Source organism: Mirounga angustirostris, unplaced genomic scaffold (assembly GCF_029215605.1).
Source record: "Mirounga angustirostris isolate CCGP_5_RB_7025 unplaced genomic scaffold, mMirAng1.0.hap1 SCAF_2, whole genome shotgun sequence".
Classification (NCBI taxonomy): domain Eukaryota; kingdom Metazoa; phylum Chordata; class Mammalia; order Carnivora; family Phocidae; genus Mirounga; species Mirounga angustirostris.
In genome coordinates, this window is record NW_026991710.1 from 58,966,700 (window position 1) to 58,984,763 (window position 18,064).

The 18,064-nt window shown below is 36.9% G+C and overlaps 1 protein-coding gene across 10 annotated transcripts in view; it reads left to right on the forward strand.

Annotated features, from left to right (window-relative positions):
* Positions 1–18,064, forward strand: part of MTHFD2L (methylenetetrahydrofolate dehydrogenase (NADP+ dependent) 2 like) — a 128,336-nt gene that overhangs the window by 5,434 nt on the left and 104,838 nt on the right. For 9 of the 10 annotated variants that reach the window (XR_010409424.1, XM_045881010.2, XM_045881014.3 and 6 more), the window contains 2 exons: positions 11,989–12,173; positions 12,968–13,090. Coding sequence is in view for 9 of the 10 variants with exons in the window: in XM_045881010.2 (XP_045736966.1) it covers positions 11,989–12,173; positions 12,968–13,090 (308 nt within the window). In the remaining variant the exon portion in view is untranslated. Of the gene's footprint in view, positions 1–1,106; positions 5,890–11,988; positions 12,174–12,967; positions 13,091–18,064 lie in introns of those variants that run through there. The other variant, XM_064584592.1, reaches the window with a different exon arrangement.

Consider the following 18,064-nt stretch of genomic DNA (forward strand, 5'->3'; position numbering starts at 1 on the left):
TTTTGTTTCTTAAATTCCACAAATGAGTGAGATCATATAAAACAAGAAGAAATCAGAGAGGGAGACAAAACATAAGAGACTCCTAATCATAGGAAACGAACTGAGGGTTGCTGGAGGGGAGAGGGGTGGAGCGATGGGGTAACTGGTTGATGGGCATTAAGGAGGGCACATGATGTAATGAACGAACACTGGGCATTATATAAGACCAGTGAGTCACTGACCTCTACCTCTGAAACTAATAATACATAATGCGTTAATTAATTGAATTTAAATTTTAAAAAATTCAAAAAAAATAGATGTCCCCTCCCTGCTTTGGTTATTTATGAATGACTAATGAATATCATCTTGCCTTTAATACAGTTGTGTTGTTGAAAAATAAATTCTTACTAGTATTCAGTGAAACTTTACTCTGTGCTAAGCACTTTGCTGAGATTTTTTTGCATAAGTATATCCTTTTATCCTCACAACAGCTGAAGTAGACTATTACTATTCCTAATAGATTGGGTGATTGAGGCTTAGAAAAACTAACTTGCCCAGGCTAACAGTAAATAAATGGTGAAGACAAGGTTTGAACCTTAATGATCTACCCAGTGCTTTGCTCTATAAGCAACTTATAATTATTGACATATCTCACTATTCCTTTTCTTGAAAACATGTATTAAATCTCGTAGAACTTTTGTGAATCAAGAAAGCTAATTTTGCATATAAATCTTAAAAATTTTCTTGTCAGTTTCCCTTAATGAAGGGTATTTTTTTTTTTTAAAGATTTTATTTATTTATTTGACCGAGACACAGTGAGAGAGGGAACACAAGCAGGGGGAGTGGGAGAGGGAGAAGCAGGCTTCCCGCGGAGCAGGGAGCATGATGTGGGACTCAATCCCAGGACCCTGGGATCCTGACCTGAGCTGAAAGCAGACCCTTAACCGACTGAGCCACCCAGGCGTCCCATGAAGAGTATTTCTTAACCTAAGACTTTATGGACCGATTTTAGGGGATCCATAAACTTAGATGGGAGATCACTAACCTCTAACAAATTTAGCATTTTCTTCAGTTGTAAATGTTGGCAACAAAGCACGGTAATATTAGCAGTATTTGAGATATTGCCAGTAAAACCTCAGATACTTAGATATTACAGTTGATGCAGAGATTCAAAACATCATATATACTCATCATTATGTAGTTATTAGACCTGCCACTAGATGCTGTTCTTTAATGCTTTAAAAACAAAAGTGATAGCCCTAGTTCAAAAAAAGTGGTTTCCTTGTAAACCTGTGTATTTTGTATTAAACATTCCAAAGATTGTTCTGAGAAGCTGTCCAAGGGTTCTTGTGGTACAAAACTTAGCATCTAAGATCCTGAAAAAAGCATGAATGTTGTTTAGGTAGCTACTGATGTTCTAATTGACAGGTTAGGGACCTGAAAGAGATGAATTGCAAAATTGAATAACAGAATTATGCAAAATGAGAAGAACTTGCTTTTAGGTTTTGTTTACAAAAGTATAATTTCTGATAAAATAACTTTAGGGTAGAAGTGTAGTGTTTGGGATGTGAAATGAAATGTTTTTAAAATTCCTAAACTTAACACTCCTAAGTATTCATTCACTTTCAAAAAATTTATTTACTTCAAAAGGCTCCCTAGTACTAGTAATTGGTTTTATTGGATATGTAATTTGTGCTGGTTCCCTTGGGTTTCATTTCTGTTGTACTAATTCAAACTCAAAATCTCCAAGTGAGGCCCTAAAATACACAGCAATTAAGCTATGGTAGGACCTGCAGAGAAATCTGAATTGCTAATGATTGTATTAGGCTTTTTTTTTATCTTTATAGATCATAAAACAGTGCACTGCAGCCCTAATTAAAGTTGTGGTTGAAAATGAGATTGGAACCTAGATGCAGAAGCGAGATGCCAAGTATACAAATTAAATATACTGCTGATCTTGGGTAGATTTTATTTGTTGTTATTTTACTATTTTATAAAGGAGTATTTTAATACCCAAGAAAAGTAGTGATTTATTTACTACTTTGCTTTAGATAATTAAATAACTACATTTTGTTCTAGTAACCATAGGTTAGGATGGTTACAGTTTATTTCCTGGAAAATACAGAGAAATAAACAAGCTCATGGAAGCAACACTAAATGATGGCTTTCTGATCTCGTATTGCTCCTTGGTTATTTGATATGTCACCATCTGTCACTTAAAAGAGCTATTTTTACAAATCAGCCAGTCAACTTTTAGCCAAATCCCTTTCTGTAAGTTAAACAGAGAACATTCCCATTATGTAGATAAGGAAATTGCATTCCTTTCAGAGCAGTTGAGTTGTCCAACCTCATTATAGCTCCTGTGGACCAAGAAAGTATTCACTGGAAATGTAAGCAAACAGGCATTTATTTGGGCAATTAGAATTGCAATTTGGGAGACTCAGATTCAGGTAGAAATCTGACTCCTGTTCTGAGGAAGACAAAGAGGGGACAGAATTATAAAGGCTAAAGTTCACAAGTGCAGTTCTCATTTAGGTCCTCAATGCAAAACAGACTGAAAGTAGGTTAACTGAGATTGGTTGGGTTAATATGCAAATGAGGGATTCAAGGTGAGGCTAAATCTAGGCTGAGGGTGTGTAGCTGGCAAAAAGTTCAGAGTTCCTCCAATGAGGACCTGCACAGATTCCTCCCTACAGCCTTTCCACACAATTTTCAAGAGACTTCCTTAGGCTTGCTTGCTCCGTTTTGAAATCTCCTTTTACACTATTAACCGTGAACCAGGGCTGTCTTCTGGCTGGGGATAAGTAATCTGTAATGCATTATCCTGCCCTACTACTGACCATCCCCACCCCCACTGTGATTTATTGCTTTTTAATGAAGCCACATTTAGTGCCAGCCCAGCAATGGGAGGAGAATACTGAAAGGGAGAACTCTTTGTCTTGCCTTCTTTGGGGGTCACTTGCAACATTCAGGAAATTACACCTGAGCAAGTAATGACAGGGTGCATTATGTGAAAAACATCTTAGGGGTCAAATTGACAGCACTTTATTAATGGCAATGGGAATATATAAGTTTTTGACCAAACCACATTTTTAAGAGTAAAAAGAGATGTTAAAATAAAATTTGATGGGTGCCTGGGTGGCTTAGTCGGTTAAGTGTCAGCCTTTGGCTCAGGTCATGATCTCAGGGTCCTGGGATCCAACCCCCGGTAGGGCTCCCTGCTCATCATGGAGTCTGTTTGTTCCTCTCCCTCTGCCCCTCCCCTTGCTTGTGCTCACTCTCTTTCTCAAATAAAATTAAAAAAAAAATAATGAAAATTACATATTTGAAATATTTTACTGACAAATATTTTAGGACCTATAAAAGAGTCCTGTTCAAAGCTGTTTTCAAAATTAATATTTTAAAAGGTAATTTATATCCTTATACATTAAAACAACTGAAAATTTTTGATCTTTATATTAATATACTCAATTTTTTATGTTAATTATTTGACTACTAACTTTCAACACACGCTGACTTCTTGGTACATATTCTTGAATCAGTTTCTTAGCCATATCTTTAATACCTTGACACTGATAATTTTCTGGAAGAAAAAAAGATGCTTAATTTAAAAATTAAATTTGTTGCAGTTTTTTTTTAAAGTTGCAAATTATTCTTTTCTTTAGACATTGTAGTTTTAGTTTTCAAAGTACTTTCTCTACAGATGCTAAAGCACCTGTTAAGCTCAGAGCAAACTGCTAAATGGAACAGTCTCAATTCTAGTTTTTTTCATATTGAAATGTGAAGATATTTTAGCCTAAATATTTTCACAGTTGCTGTCTTTGTGTCTCCTTTCAGAGTACCTTTCTTTGACAAATACTTAATTAAATGTCATCACAGAAGTTGTTTGTATTTAGGACTATTAAAATATTTTGCCTTATTTATTTATCCATGTTTTACAGATGCAGTAAAATTATAGGTCTTTTCAATTATATGCCATTACGTTCCAAAATATAAATGTATTCAGTGAAAAACAGCTCCATCAAAAGATTCTTCCCACAAATTGGAATATTATAAATTAGGATTATAGATTTGTTTACTAAGGCTGCCACAAACAAAGTACCACAAACTAGATGATTTAAAACAACAGAAGACTAAAGAAGCTAGAAGACTGAAATCATGGTATCCGCAGAGCCTTGCTCTTCTCTTCTTGCTGGCAATTCTTAGTTTTCCTTGGTCTGTAGGGACATAACTCCAATCCCCGCCTCTGTGGTCATGTGGATTATTGGATTAAGGGCCCACTCTACTGCGGTATGACCTCATCCTCATCCTACATCTTAATTATATTTGCAAATACCTTATTTCCAAATAAGGTCACAATCACAGGTGCAAAGAACTAGGATTTGGGAGACACAATTCAACCCACAACAATAGACTTTCAGAATTGCTTTTATATTGTTTAAGCCATTCTTGTTCAATTAGTTCTTATATTGTTTCTCCTGCTTTTAAAGGGATAAATTTCTTCCTTTGCTTTCGAAGGGATACGATTTCTGTTTGTAAGTTTGGTTTCAGTGACTGCAATTCACTAAAAGCTTCAGATCTCACGTCCTCTTTCCAGTGTCCTTAGTGTATCTTCTGAATGTGTTGATTAGCAATTTCCAACAGATTTTGAACAAAATGCAACAATTTTAGGCCTTTTAGGCTAATTTACAAAATAAATTTTCAAACATTTATTTCTAAAATCTGACATAGGCAGTGAGGAGAGTACATTCTGCCATGATAAAATATTTTTTTTTTTTTTTGTATTCAAAATAAACCTAATAAGGCTTGCAGTGGAGTTACAGTAACTGGGTTTATGTGTACATTATTTGCTAGTTTTGTTTTTGAGTCACACTTTAGCTAGTAGTAGATTATAGCTTGTTTGCACACCGCTCTAAAGGTTTTGGGCACATATGCTTCACAGGTTTGTTCACATTGAACCGGACTGACCCCCTGTCGGGAATGCTAGAGTAGGCATTCCTGCTCTGAGAGTGATGGGGGCCTAAGGGAGTGGTTCTTCACTGAGGCTCGAGAACCACTTTATACGTGCGTGAATACACTACTGTGGGATTTTAAAATCTAGTCTATAGAGAGCGTTCCTGGCAATTTCTTAGCCAGTTTGTTTCAACAGCTGAGTCCTGTTGTATTCTATGACAGGAATTTTGTCAGAGTTTGCACTTTTTGTGCAAACCAGAGGAAAAATGTTTGAGTTTTTCATTAGAATTAAGAACTTTTCATCCCCCCCGGGGCGCCTGGGTGGCTCAGTTGGTTAAGCGACTGCCTTCGGCTCAGGTCATGATCCTGGAGTCCCAGGATCGAGTCCCGCATCGGGCTCCCTGCTCGGCGGGGAGTCTGCTTCTCCCTCTGACCCTCCCCCCTCTCATGTGCTCTCTCTCATTCTCTCTCTCTCAAATAAATAAATAAAATCTTAAAAAAAAAAAAAAAAAAAGAACTTTTCATCCCCCGTAATCATAAACTAAGTGAAAAGACAAGCCACATAATGGTGATAGCTGATACACAGACCTAACTGATGATACAAGATTAGTGTTCAGAATGCATAAATAACTACTCCAAGTTAGACACAGATTAATAATTCATTAGAAAAATGGTCAAAAGTGATGAACAGGCATTCCATAGAAGAGGAGCTCCAAATGGCCAATTAACCTGTAAGACGTTCAACCTCTAGTAAATAGGGAAATGGATATTATGAGCACAATTAAATGCCATTTAACTAATTGGTTTAGTTAAAAATTTTGACAGTATCAAGGAAGTAGAGCAATAGAAACTTTCATACAGCATTGGTGGACTTGTGAACTAGTGCAGCAGCTTTGGAAAACAAGTTGGCACAAATCGAACCCCCATGTGTATCCTTTAATCAGAAATTCCATTCTGGTGTGTATACCTTTAAGAAACATGTATATATTTTATTTTATATATCATGTATGTTATTATATCTTTAATGTTTAGAGTTACAAACATTGGATGATAAAGGAAAGCAATGGAATTATAAGCCCACATTTCAGGATAGTGCTTAACTCTAGGAGAGGAGAGGGTTTGGGTAGAGGAGGGTTACAAGATGATTTTGGTGGTAATGGTGATACCATAAACTGGGTGGTAAGGTTGTTAATTATTATTTTTCCTTTTTATATGTTTTGTAGATATTTTCTATCTGTTCTTAATATAGTTCAAGAAGATCTCTTTTTGATAACATTTAAAAAACATTTTAAGATGGGTAAATATCCAGAATACTGCCTGTCTCACCATTTTATGTTACATATTCCTTTTTAATCTTTAGCCATATGCAGGCATGTTTTAAGTTAAAATTATGTACCTACAACTTTTCATCTCACTTTTTCACTTAACTTTATGAAGAATATTTTCACATATTGTTGTTTTTACAGTTACTGTTTTCAGTGGCAGCATAAGAATTCCAACAAATTATAATACAATGAACAATTTAACTCTGATAACTCCACAAATATTTAGTAAACACATACAATGTGCAAAATACTCTGGTATTAAGGACATTGTAGTAGATACAAATGTCCTGCCTGCACAGCTTCCAGTATAGTGTGTCCACATAGGAGTGTGGAGCAGTGGTTTCAACAAGGATTTGCCATAGGACAGCAGGGTCAGAGCAGGGTGCTGTGGGGGCTCATAGCGGAGGCAGTTCCCCAGGGAGAAGGGGTCAGAGAACATTTCCCTGGGGTCCTTCCAAGCTGAGACTTGAGGAATGTGTGGGAGTGAAGGAGGAACAGACTTGCTAGGACGTTGGGGAGGTCAGAAGGAGAAGGAAGAGTGTTTCAGGAAGAGGGAATAGTGTATGTGAAGGCCCAGAGCAACAACCCGGCCCAGTGGATAAATTGAAATGCAGCTGTGTGTAATGTGGGACTTGGCGAGCTTAGTGTTCCTTAGCAACGAGGCCAAGGAAAGCTCATGCAGGGACTTGTAAGCTTCAGGAAATTTGGGTTTTAGTTGGAACTCCCTTTTCTCAGTTTTTCTGGTCAAAAATTTTGGAGTCCTATTTGACTTCTTTTCCTCATCCCCTACATCCAGTCTCAGTAAATCCAGTGGCTTCATCCTCCATATTAACTCAGAATCAGACTACTTCATACCTCCCCTACTACCCTCTTTGTCCAAGCCACCCTATCTCTTGCCTGGGATACCACACTAGCCTCTTATTGGTGTCCCCACTCCCTCCTCGCTCCCATAGTCTGTCTTCCACATTTTCACCCGTGATTGAATAATGAAAATCGGGTCATAGCACTCCACAAAATCACCAAATGGCTTCCTCCCTCACAGTAGAAGCCAACATCCTTTTGAAGGTCTGCAGGACTTTATGTGTTCTGATGTTCCATGACTTCTCTGACTTTGTGTCCTGTCCTGGTCCATTTGTTTCCACCACAGCCGCTGCCCTTCTTGCCATTCACCACCATACCAGACACGCTCCTGCCTAAAGTACTTGCTCTGCACTTCCCTTGGCCTAGAATTATTTTGTCCAGATAGCCACGTGACATATTCCCTCATTGCCTTCTTTTATGATAAAATATCACCTGTAATAAGAGAAGAGACACCTAACCCATCCATATAAAATGACAACTCTCTGGCAATGCCTGGGTGACTCAGTCAGTTAAGCGTCCAGCTCTTAGTTTCAGCTCAGGTCGCGATCTCAGAGTCTTGAGGTCGAGTCCTGCGTCAGCTTGTGCTCAGCACAGAGTCTACTTGAGCTTCTCTCTGTCTCCCTTTCCCTCTCCCCCTGCTCAACATGCATGTGCACATTCTCTCTAAATGAATGAATGAATGAATGAAATCTTTAAAATGACAACTCTCGCTTCCAGATATGCCCTTTCCCTCTGTCACACATGATATGTTAAATATTTGCCTTTTAAAAATTTGTCTTCTTTTAAAAAAAAACTTAATGTCTGTCTTCATCTAGAATATAATTCCCATAAAAGTGGGCAGTTTGTTTTGTATACTGTTATTTATATTTCCTAGAATAGTGCCTGGTAGATAGGAGGTTTTCAGTATGTGTTAATTAAATTAATAGACAATGAGCTTGAAGTGAGGAGTTTTAATAGGGAACTGGCATGATTAAATTTGGAAAATCACTCTGGCTGCAGTGTGGAAAATGGATTGGCAGAGATTGACTTGAGCCAGGGAGAACTCTTAGGAGCTGTATGTTTCTATGCCTGAATACTTGCACTGTTATGGATATTTAATATTTTTCAACAATACACATGTTGAAAAATCTCATTTGTTTATGCACTAAAGACTATGTGAGCTAGATAATGTGTGTGTTTACTGGTTCATCCAGCATGTGGACTGATAGGGGCATCCACCCTTTGGGCCTCCGCTAATTCCAGGTTGCTTCATTTCTCTTTATATTTTATCTCCCACAGAGCCAGGCTAGCTGAGGCTCTGCAGGGACTGAGTGAATCAATGGGCTGAGCCCGCTGCTATGAAAAATCCTCAAAGTTCCTATTTATAATTGGGTGTTTACCCATAAACACCAACTAGGCCAGGCTGTAGCATCTCAGCTGTAATTAGCAAGCTCACTTAGCACATTAGTGCTATAAGGTAAGCCCTGTCACTCTCTCAGATCCCAGCATACAGGATGCAGTCAAATTTAATCTGTATATAAATTGTCTCTCTATGGAAGCCAGGATTCCGTTTATGCCACTGCCAACTCTGACATTCTCAGGGTCCCACAGCTTTGTAATATCTAAGGCATAATTATCCTGGATTATGTTCAGTGATTGCCAGTTTCACAGTAGCCTATGAACAGATTATTGTGTGTGACAGATAATCAACTAATAAAACATGTCAGCAGCAGCATTTCTATGCATATGCTATAAAATGTAACATGGAGCTCAGGTGATTTTGTAATTTAAAATACAAATGCATGTTTTTTATTATAAAAGTGAATTCTAGTATATTAGGTAAACCTGCTTCTATAGTATTTTACCCTAACTGAATATTGTTGACACAATTTAATTTATGGAAAGTATTTATTTTTTGCCACCTCACAGAAATGAGTCCTGCTGGAATAAGTTGCCATATATGCAGACTTTAGTATTTTCTAATGTAAGAGGACCTTGTTCTCTTAGAATTAAAAGGTCACTTAAATGAAATGTAAATATGGGCACTGGAAATTCAGTTCCAAAAACGTTTGTTATCTAATCTTGAAAGATAAAATTTAAACTCAGAAGTATTTTATCTTGATTTAATCTGTAATTATAATTGTGTACTAATCATTAGAATGTACAAAGACACAAACTACAAAAGCTCACTCAAGAAATAATAGATAGCCAGAATAGCCCTCTATATTAAAGAACTGAAATTTGTAGTTTTAAACCTTTCCACAATGAAAGCTCCAGGACCAGACATTTAAGGAAGAAATAATACCAATTCTGCACAAACTCTTCTGGAAATTTGAAGAGGATGGGATATTTCCTAACTCATTCTATGAGGGTAGCATCATCCTGATACCAAAACCATACAAAAACATTACAAGAAAACTACAGACAAATACCTCTCATGTACAGAGATGCAAAAAAATTTAACAAAATTTTAGATGAAGTCCCCATAATCTGGAAAGGAGGAAAGGATAGGCAATGAAGTTTATCCCAGAAATGCAAGATGGGTTTAACATTTGAAAATCAATCAATGTAATTCATCGTATTAACAGACTAAAACCAAAACCATGTGATCATATGATTATCTCTGTAGATATGTAGAAAAGCATTTGACAATATCCTGATATAAAGTCCCATCAAACTAGGGATAGGCCTAATCATAGAACTAAATGTGTAACCTGAACCCAAGAAACTTCTAGGTGGAAACATTAAAGAAAACCTTTGTGACTTTGAGTTAGGCAAAGATTTCTCATACACATCACCAAAAGCATACTCCATAAAAGGAAAACTGAAGAACATCAAAATCGAAAACTGATCTCCCAAAGACACAATTAAGAGAATGAAGAGGCAAAGCACAGACTAGAGAAAATATTTCAAATCATATATTGGTAAAGTACTTGAACCTAGGTTGTATGAAGAACTCTCAAAACTCAGTAATAAGGAAACAACCTATAGAACAATAGGCAAAACATGAAATCACACAATTCACAAAAGAATAGAGGCAGATGATAAATAAGCACCTGAATAGACGCTTAATATTATTATTTATTATGGGAATGTAAATTAAAAGCACAGTGAGATACCACCACATAGCCAGTTGAATGTCTGAAATTTGAAAGACCAGCCATACCATGTTATGCAAGTATGTGGAACAACTGGAACTCTCATATACTGCCGTTAGAAATGTAAAATGGTACAACCACTATGGAAAACAGATTGAGAGATTCTTAAAAATTTAAACATACCTATCATATGACCCAGCCATTCTGCTCCTAGGCATTTACTTAAGAGAAAATGTACCTGGCTTGTACATGAGCGTTTATTACAGCTTTATTTGCCATGACTAAAAACTGGAAACAAGCCAAATATCCGTCAACAGTTGAACAGATAAACAAATTTTGATATATCCATACAATTGAAAACTACTCAGCAATAAGAAGAAATGAACTGTTGATACATGCAGCAACATGAATGAATCTTAATTATGCTGAGTGAAAGTAGCTAGATAAAATGGAATATGTAGTGCATGATTCCATTTTTATAAAATTCGTGATAATACAAACTAATATATAGTGACAGAAAGCAGATCAGTGGTTGCCTGGGGATAGGGAAGGGGGTGTGGCAAGGACAGCAGAATGGTGAGATTACAATGGAGCACCAGAATTCTTCTGAGGGTTTCATTTGCTTGATTGTGGTGATAGTTTCCCAAGTATATACATATAATAAAACATCAAAAGGCACACTTTAAATATGTGCAGTATATTTTATGTCAGTTATACTTCAATAAAGCTATTAGAAAATTAGGACAGTGGAGCAAGATTGGTACACTGATTTGTCATGATTTTCCTTGTCTTGAAAGCTGTGAAATTTTTGGTGAAAAGTAGATAAATTAGAAACAAAAGTTGACTTTACTTACAGTTATAAAGTTGTATTGTCTCATCAGTTTATTTCCTCAGTTAACTGTTTACCTATGGCAATGATTATTTTTAAAATACACTTTTATGTTGAAATGAAGAAGTGGTTTTCGAACATGGTCATGCAGAAGAGTATCTGTGGGGATTTGTTAGACATGCAGATTTCCAGGCTGTTCTGAATCATGGGGGTAGGAATCTACAAGTTTGGCAAGCTTCCCAGGCAATTTTGGTGTATGTATGCATAGACCACATTTCAGAATCTTGGTAGAACGATGTTCATGTCAAAATTGTATGAACTGGGATGGACACTATTGACCACTGGTGCCAGATTGAAATGGAATATTCTTGATATAGTTACATATATATATATATACATATATATATGTACCAACCTCTTAGAAAGGACAGTTGACTTATTTGAAAGAGGTAGCAAATTTGCGTTTTGTTTGTGTTGGTTGATATTCACGATGCCTGCCCCCAGGTACTAGAAAGAATTCAGGTGCTATAAGGTTTCCTTTTCTCCTTTTTCTCTTCTGCTTCTTCCCCCTCCTCCTTTTCCTTTCTTCATGATATTCAATGACCTGCCTTTGGTGTTTGTATAATAATCATGTGCTACATACAGATACTGCTTTCACTAGTCCTTTCAATAGTGAAAGGACAGGGGCAGGAGGAAGAAAGAACCATCTTACCCTTTATCAGGTACCTTAAAAAAATGAACACACAGTAAGAGCAACCTTCATTCACCACTTTTAACTTTGAGATCATGGAGAGCAAGAAAGCCTTTTCAGTATATGCATTTCTTTGTGCCTTTCTAGGGACTGATTGATGGTTGCTCACCTGGACAATCATAGATGTGTAGTTCACGCTTGGACCTCGTACCTTTACGTGACTGAATGTTCCTTATTGTCTTTTTAGTACTCTACTTATTTTGTTTTCCACAGACATGATGCCATTATTATCTCAGGAACTGAAATGGCCAGACAAATCCAGAAAGAAATACAGAGAGGTGTGGAATCATGGATTTCCCTTGGGAACAGAAGACCTCACCTCAGTATCATATTAGTGGGCGATAACCCAGCAAGTCATACGTACGTCAGGAAGAAGATCAGAGCCGCCTCTGCTGTAGGTGGGGATGCGTTTTAGTTGTTCTTGTTACTAAATCATGTGTTCTGGTTTTACTTCAAAGTGTGATCATTATCAGTGATAATTGTCAAATAAGTGCTATTTGAATAACATTTATTATTATTAGAAATTAGTTACCAAAGCTTATGTTCATTTCTTAATCTTTGTCTTCAACTTTCTTACTGAATTAACTTAACGTGGTTTCAGATCCTATGGTGACATGTCAGACGAACACTGCACATTTAAAGGGTCCATTTTTAGGCACAGCATAGGGAATGTAGACAACGGTGCTGTAATAGGGTTGTACGGTGACAGGTGGTAGCTACACTTGTGATGAGCACAGCAAACGGAATAGACTTGTCAAATCACCAGGTTGTACCCCTGAAAAACTAATGTAATATTGTATGTCAACTGTATTTCAATTTTTTTAAAAAGGCCCATTTTTATTATATTGGCTCGAATCTGATAATAAACCTGGCCAGTTCACTCTGCTGAACCCGGCCTAATAGTGGGGGCAGTGGTATTGGTATCTTTATTCAACCCACTAACAGTAGCTTATCACAAATAAATGCAATGGGATACGGGGCCAAAAAAATGCACGTGAATCATGACAAAGCATCTGTGCTATTCGAGAAATCCCTTTTTAATGGTGCTTTGAACATCATTTTTGTAGGAGGGCCTTTCCTTCCAGTGGGATAGGAGCAGGGGAAACCAATTACACACCGTGTAAGACACCATGAATGAAAAAAACCACATCTTTGTTAGTCCAGTGACTTTCTGTATTTGTTTTTCTTCCAGGGATCTGTAGTGAGATCATTCTAAAACCTAAGGATGTTTCACAGGAAGAACTTTTGGACGTAACTGATCAATTGAATATGGACCCAAGAGTCAGTGGTATATTAGTTCAGTTGCCACTGCCAGGTACAAAAGGTTCTTCTATATGTCTGCTTTGGCCTTAGGTTAAAGCGCATCTTTTGACATTGTTTCAAGACACCACAAGTAATTTAGAAAATACGTTCATGAAGGGACTATTAGACTAGCATGCAATTGTTGACAAATCCCAAATGACTTATTGCTTACAATGACTGAAACTTGTGAAAGAAAAATCTGGCAAAAATTACATGCAGTCCTCACTTTATACAATAGTGCAAGACCATAAAAATGAGTGTGTAAGGCAAAACCCGATAAAGGGATCCTAAAAATCAATGGGAAAAACAACAGTTGTTATGTGACCTTTAAAATGTTCTCCTCAAACATTAAAAACTCTTACTGTGGTTCATAAATGTATAGGGAAATGAAAAAAAGAGTAAAACTTATATTTGTTCAGTATACTATAATTTAAAACATTAAAAACATCGAGGGGCGTCTGGGTGGCTCGGTCAATTGGGTGTCTGACTCTTGATTGTGGTGCAGGTCATGATTTCAGGTTTGTGAGATCGAGCCCCACATCTGGCTCCTCGCTCGGCATGGAGCTTAAGATTCTCTCTCTCCCTCTTACTCTGCCCCTCCCCACTCCCTCTCTAAAACAAACAAACAAAAAAACTTAGAAACATTGAGAATTAAAGTTATTTCTTTGCAAAAACTTGATCAGAGGAGTTTGAACAGTAACTTGCCTTCTTCTCATCATGTAACTTACAATATGGCGCAAGCATCTTTTCTGTGCCTTGGTGAATTGAATTGTATATTCCTTTCTAAGTTTGGATCAGCCTCCATTTTGTCCTCTGTAATCATTTGCCGAGCGATCTTCTTGTGGTTTGTAGTCTTTTCAAAGTTGTGAAGTATCCCTGAGAGTTTCTTTAACGTGATGCTTTATGCGGGTCCCACTTACTCTGGGATGTTGTTATCCTTTTCGTCATAAGAACCTTCTTCATTTGTGTGAAACAGTCAGCCTTCACTAAGCTCCTGTGGCTCATAGCCGCATTGCTCCAAAGTGCACAGCGTCAACATTCCAGGGTCACCTAGTTCTTGGACAAGCCATTTCCATTCAATCAGAATCCTCCCATAGTGACCTAATCTTGTCTTCTGCATTCATAGTTCTTACCTTCCCGTGGGCCCAGGCTTCTGCTGTCTTTGCTTTGTTGTCGCCATTTTCAGGCCTTCTGTTCACATCTTAATTTCACTTCCAGCGTCGCCACATTTTCTTTGCTGCCCTGTCACCTTTACAGGTTAATTCCCTTTGTCGATGATCTACTTTTGTGAAATGTCATGTGAGCTGATCACTGGGAGACAAGGAAGAAGGATGATTTGTCACTTATGTTTGAGCTGAATAACGAGTGTGCAGTGACCAATCATCCACAGACTTGTAAAGAAGTGACATGTTGCTCACTGATCCTGATGCTATCTTTATTTACATAGTGATTTGTGGACCAGAGGGCCCGCAGCTCTTACATAATTACTCACAGTGAACTGACACCATAACTGACATTTGAACTGTGTTGTTGGATGGCTCGGGTTATTTAATTAAATGGTGGCTCTGAAATTCATGCCTGTTTCAACTGAGTACAGTGAGGACTTCTGGCTGAGTATAGATGACAGTAGTTTTGAGTTCTGTAAATTTTGCAGAAAGCAAAAGCTGAATGGTGCTATTGCATGGATTCTTTGTATGGTATTAATATGATACTTTATCCAGCAGTATAACTTAATGCCTTAGTACATAACTTTTGTGCTGTCTAAATTCACATTTCTTTTTTTTTTTTTTTTTTTTAATTTTATTTACTTTTTGAAAGAGAGAGAATGACAGAGAGAGAGAATGAGAGGGGTGAGGGTCAGAGGGAGAAGCAGACTCCCTGCTGAGCAGGAAGCCCGATGCGGGACTCGATCCAGGGACTCCAGGATCATGACCTGAGCCGAAGGCAGTTGCTTAACCAGCTGAGCCACCCAGGTGCCCCTAAATTCACATTTCTAATTCTCTTAGGGGTTTATTAACCTCTCATTCATTGCCTCCCCAAAATTTGGCAGTGGGCCTAAACCCAGTTGATTGGCTCATATTAAAAGAGAGTCTTATTTCTACTGTATTTGCCAGGCAATCTTCTTGTGTTTTGCAGTTTTTTAAATTTCTCCCACCTGTATTTGTACCGAATTCAAATAGTTGTAAAAAATGTCACAAATTTATAAATTTACAAATCTAAAACATTAGATTAAGTTTGTCTTAAAAATTAAGTTCCTATCTATAGAAATTTTACCTTTTTAGGGCAACCTTTCTCATTTGGCGAATTTATTAGAAAATTGCCACTAGATGGCACTGTTGATCTGTCTGTACTACAATTGCTTAGTCCTGTGTTCATTTTAGACAGAGACGCATAGAGGCAAAGGGGCTGTGGTAATAAATATCTGGATGCTCTAAGAAAAGACAGTTCTCTATCTTGCTGAAAAGCCACTAATATACAAAATAATACTGGATAAAAGTTATTACATTAAGGATTTTTTATGTTTCAGGCACTTTACATTTATTACTTCATTGAATCCTCACAGTAATCCTTGGGGGTTGGAGCTATTTATGTACATTTTACTAATGAAGGATTTGAGGCACAGAGTAGTTAAGTAAAACTTCCCTTAAGGTCACTGGAGCTGGTAAGTAATTGGGCTGGTCTGTGAATCTAGGAAGACTGGTTCCTCATGCCGTTACTTTTAACTATTATGTTACCCCTCACCAGCACATCAGTGTTAGCTAGTGAATAATATATCATACTGTGTGGCAAGTATTCCTTTATATGGATGGTTTTATCTAATCCTCAAGGCAGTCTTATGGGTAGGGATTATCTTCTTTGTTTTATATATGAGGAGACTCGTCTACATTACTTACCTACTTAATCTACATTATACTGGGACATGGTTTGTTGATTGATAGAAAAAGTTGGTTATCATAAAACAATGCATATTTACCTTAAATATTGTATTATAACATAAATCATTTACATATTCATTCATCAATCTTTTGATGGGGTCCGCAGCTCTTTGGAACCTACTGATTAGAATTTTGAATCATCTTCTGGCATTAATAATACCTGTGATTCATTGCCTCTCATTTTCAGTTTGAGATGAAACTATCTCAGTAAAAATTCATATTGATTTTTAAAATATCTCCCAATCTGGGGCACCTGGGTGGCTCAGTCAGTTAAGCATCCAACTCTTGATTTTGACTCAGGTCATGATCTCAGGGTTGTGAGATTGAGCCCTGCTTCGGGCTCTGCACTCAGTGTGGAGTCTGCTTGGGATTCTCTCCCTCTCCCTCTTCCCCTCTGCCTGTTTGTGCTCTCTAAATAAATAAATAGTTAGATAGATAGATAGATAAAATATTTAAAAAAAAAATCTCCCAATCTTCATGATTGTCTTGTCCGTATCTAAATCCTTACTAACTCATTTTAGTTCTCAAGAGTCTTTCCAAAACATTCAGTTTAGTTTTTATAGAAATAGCAACTGTTTTCTTCTCACACTCCATTGTTATTATTATATTTTATTGTATTTTATTTATTATATAGTTTGTTTATACCATTTTTAATTAAATTACATATTTACTGGGAAAGAACTAGCAAAAACAGTTTAAGAAATACATACAATTATCTCTTGAGTATCATGAAAGTCAACTGGTATGAGCAGTAGTTTTTTTAACTGCTTTCTGGTTTTTCAGCAAGCCCTGAGCATCAGCTTCCATGTTTTACAGAAGAAATGGAACTCCTTTATTCATTTTGGTAGGTTGACTATGTGGGAGTAGGTTGAGATAACCCCTCCCATCCAGGTCTTAATAAGATGGTTACAATGAATCAGTGAAACAATGAGCAAATGAGCAAATGAGATGATTCTAGTTGATCACACCTCCACTTGTCTATCATTCGGTTAAAAATTTGGATTCCAAATTATGTCATGATTAGAAATGGGAGATTATTTTTCACAATTAGGGCAATATCTTGAATAAAAGAAATTCTGACTTAGAATTATAATTCTGATGTTGCAGGACAAGTTTGCATAGGATTAATCAAAGTATACAGACAGCTTCCATGCATCTCATTTGGATAAAAACCAAGGAAATGAGATAGAATTCTGCCCTATTTGGTGGTAATGAGCCTGTCTCAGGCCAGACCCCCTTTTATGTTCAGAAGCTGTGCAACTTTGGTCGGGATTGGAAGCATTCAGGATACAATTGTGTGTCCTCAGTCATGCGGCCTGGCTGTTTTTCCTGAAGCTGATCCACAAACTACAGAGAAATAAAAACAACCACATGTGATGCTTCCCTGCTCCTATCTTGACTGTATATGGTCTGTCAGCATCAGTAAGTGGTCATTTTGTCAAGGCCAGAAAGATGTCTGCTATTCATGTTCTATATATTTTTTCTCCTAATCAGGTATTATTTGCTTTTAGCTTTTATTGAGTTATATCTATTGAAGTGATATTATATTAAAAGTTATGTCATTTGTAGAGTATGTATCAATATGTAATGTGGAAAAAAGGGTGAAATAATGAGCTTTAAAAATTGAGAGCCATTCTTTTCTAACTAAAACAATGAAAGAGAAATTAAAATATCTAGAAGCTTAAAGTACCCTGGAAATTTGCTATAAATATTTGTTATAGTAGGGGATTCGGTACAGGAGAAGTTTGGTTTCAGTGGATTTCAATTATATGAACTGTATGAAAGCATTCAGATGTAACCCTATAAAACAGCAAGCACTAAATGATATTTTAATGTGGTGTTTTACTATTGCTTTATGACAACTTCTATTACTGGTATCCATAATTGCAAGTATTTACCATTTACTATTGACAGGCACTGTTCTAACGTGCTTTCTATGTAGTAAATCATTTAACACTCACAACAACTCTTACCAGAAGGTGCTATTTTTTTCAATCTATGGTGTATAGTTAAGGATATTAAATGAACTGAGAAACTTGTGTAAGGTCAGG